We start from the raw sequence: 2,686 nt of genomic DNA on the forward strand, positions 1-2,686 counted from the left end.
TTCAAAACCCTGACGATCTCTAATATAATAACATTCACTTCAGTTTTTAGATGAATAAAATTAAACTCGTGATGTTAACTACATAACATCATAAAGTTGAAGGATGTTGTCATGCATAACATATATAACATATATTTCGTGGTTAGGCATACATTAGTTTAGTAAAGCGATCATTTTTTTCCTTTTTATATAATATAGATTTGGAGAAATAAGTAATAAAAAGTCAGAAAAAAAAGTAATAACTTAAAAGACACATGACAGTCAAACACAAATAAAGAGACTCGAGCCAAGTCCAAAGAGTTACAGGTGGAAGAAGCTATATTTTCTCGACGAGTGATTTCAATCTCTTCGCTGAAAGAGGTCCGATGGAAGAAGCTATATTTTCTCCATCTTTGAAGATAATGGTGGTCGGAAGATCCCGTACACTGTATTGATCTGCGATGAATTGATCCTTGATAACATCGGCTATGTAGAACTTGAAGCTCCCTCTATATTCTGAGTCCAGTTAGTCTAATATGAGGCTCATCTCACCACATGATCCGCACCACGTAGCTGTGAACATAAACATCACCGTGACTTTGGACTCCAACACGAGTGAATCCCAGTCGTCTAGGGGACTATAACACAATGGATGCAAACAAACAGAGAGTTAACACATTAAATCCAGATACATATATATATATATATATATATATATATATATATATATATATCTGTAATATACCTTTGAGATTAACTGAATCAAGCAACTCATTAGACACATACGTCTTGATCAAGGCATCTGACTCTGAGCACATCCCAACACTATTAAACCCTAAATATACAAATCACATTACCGTTACTACCAAAACCCTAGTTTTCTCCATTACTCATCCTCTCCTCTTTCTGTAAGGGTGACTTGTGCTCTTGCTGGTTTACAAAAGCCCAGCATCTTTGGATCTCAGATCTCTCTCACACAAAGGAGACAGCTATTTCGAGGCATTTAGCACGTTCTCCTAATTAGGTCATTGGCTATATAAATATCACCATGTTCTCACAGTCCTTAGTCCTTAATCCTTATCTTTTCTTGGATGTACCAAACACAAGCTTCCACATTTCTTTCCTATTATTTATATCTACCAGTAGTATTACATTAGCTTAAAAAAGATATGTGTAAGTTAACTCGTTGAATTACAGAGTAAAAAACAGGGAAGAACCATATCATAAAACAAGGAAAGGAGTTCATGTGAAAGCAAGATGTGTATTTTTGAGGACTATGAGAGGTTTCTTTCACGCATTAAAGATTCAATCTTTTCAACATCTTCAGGTGTATCAACTCCATGGGCTTCATGGTCCACCTTTATAACCTGTGTGACAACCAAACATCAATGCCTTGACTTACAAGTCTCTCAGGAGCATAGAATCCATTCTTTGGGATGATACATCATCTGTTTTACCTTCATTTTGTAGCCATTCTCAAGAACTTTGAGCTGCTCTAGATCCTCTTCTACCTGCAATGGCGTTGGTTGAAGCTCCGAATATACATTCAGAAACTTGGAATCAAAGCTCTGAGATAAAGATATAGAGATTTAGATCATAATACATATAGAATATGAGAAACTGGCTGCTCACTCAGTACCTGAATACCAAGATGAAGCATATACGGGAACTCTGGATTGACTCCACCACTCCTAAGACCGCAGAAAACGTAAGTGATTACTAGTTACATAGCGTATGATAAATACACAACCACAGGAACACTATAAAGGTAACAACACACAGAAGACAAAAACATAAGAGACTACTTGTTAAAAGGAATCAAGCCTCTTGAGAAATAGATAGCATAGCCACGGTTGTCCACAACACATTTGACTCGGTTAGGATCAAGCCCGTCTTCTGGTTTCAGTGACGTCACCGCTGTGCTAAACACTGCGTCAGGTGAAACCTGAAGTGCTTTGACAACACCGTCAATAATCTCAGGCTCAATGAGTGGTTCATCGCCTTGAATGTTAACAACCACATCATACTCCTTCTCCAGCTTCTCTAGAGCTTCGTTGCACCGCTCAGTACCTAGGGAACCACCAGATGATGATACATAGCTTAAGCCAAAGAAAACAAACAGGGGACTGAGGAAAATGGTGTGTGCAGACCGTTTCTGCAAGACTCTGAAGTGATGATGACATCAGCACCGAATCCACGACAGCAATCCGCGATCCTTTCGTCATCGGTGGCCACGACTGATCATAGAAGAGATGTTAGATCCATAAAGTAGACATCTTTTTAGAGATGTGAGGTTCATTACCAACGTGATCAAGCGTAGAGGCTAACTTAGACCTCTCCCAAGTTCTCTGTTTTGGAAAAATATGGAAACACTTTTAGATTGAGAAGGTAACAAAACTCGTAAAGGTGGTTACTTTAGATAGTGGATACAGGAGGAACCTGGATCATGGGTTTGCCGAGGATTTGCACGAGGGGCTTTCCCTCGAATCGAGAGGAAGCGTAACGGGCGGGGATGATTCCCACGACCCGGCTCCGGAATTTCTTGGATCGACCCAGATACGCACGTGCGCCTATCGCCGCAGCAATCGCCGTTCCGGCCAAGATCCCGTGAACAATCCATGTCTTCTGAGAAGAACAGAGTGCCATCAGCGTCTTTCGCTTTGCTCCGGTGACGCTTGTCAGTGAAGGGAGAGTTCGTTTGCTTTGT

General features: G+C 40.1%; 1 protein-coding gene across 2 annotated transcripts; it reads right to left on the reverse strand.

Annotated features, from left to right (window-relative positions):
* Positions 1-1,132: 1,132 nt before the first annotated feature.
* Positions 1,133-2,686, reverse strand: LOC106449395 (3-deoxy-manno-octulosonate cytidylyltransferase, mitochondrial). 2 transcript variants are annotated; one of them, XM_013891161.3, is made up of 7 exons: positions 2,419-2,686; positions 2,282-2,327; positions 2,130-2,216; positions 1,785-2,049; positions 1,619-1,670; positions 1,437-1,490; positions 1,133-1,346 (listed from the first exon to the last, which is right to left on the reverse strand). In XM_013891161.3, the coding sequence occupies exons 1-7, from the start codon at positions 2,623-2,625 to the stop codon at positions 1,254-1,256; spliced, it is 804 nt and encodes a 267-aa protein (XP_013746615.2). In that variant the 5' UTR covers positions 2,626-2,686; the 3' UTR covers positions 1,133-1,253. The 2 variants fall into 2 exon arrangements, with proteins under 2 accessions (XP_013746615.2, XP_013746613.2); XM_013891159.3 differs by having other exon boundaries at positions 1,437-1,547; positions 2,419-2,677.

This window comes from Brassica napus, chromosome A5, assembly GCF_020379485.1.
Source record: "Brassica napus cultivar Da-Ae chromosome A5, Da-Ae, whole genome shotgun sequence".
Taxonomy (NCBI): Eukaryota; Viridiplantae; Streptophyta; class Magnoliopsida; order Brassicales; family Brassicaceae; genus Brassica; species Brassica napus.

Excerpts from the sequence above, each read along its gene's own strand:
- LOC106449395 (XM_013891159.3), bottom strand. The coding sequence starts at position 2,625 with ATGGCACTCTGTTCTTCTCAGAAGACATGGATTGTTCACGGGATCTTG. Across the intron at positions 2,328-2,418 it reads TCGGCAAACCCATGATCCAG|AGAACTTGGGAGAGGTCTAA; the intron begins GTTCCTCCTGTA and ends TTTCCAAAACAG. Across the intron at positions 2,050-2,129 it reads TTCAGAGTCTTGCAGAAACG|GTACTGAGCGGTGCAACGAA; the intron begins GTCTGCACACAC and ends GTGGTTCCCTAG.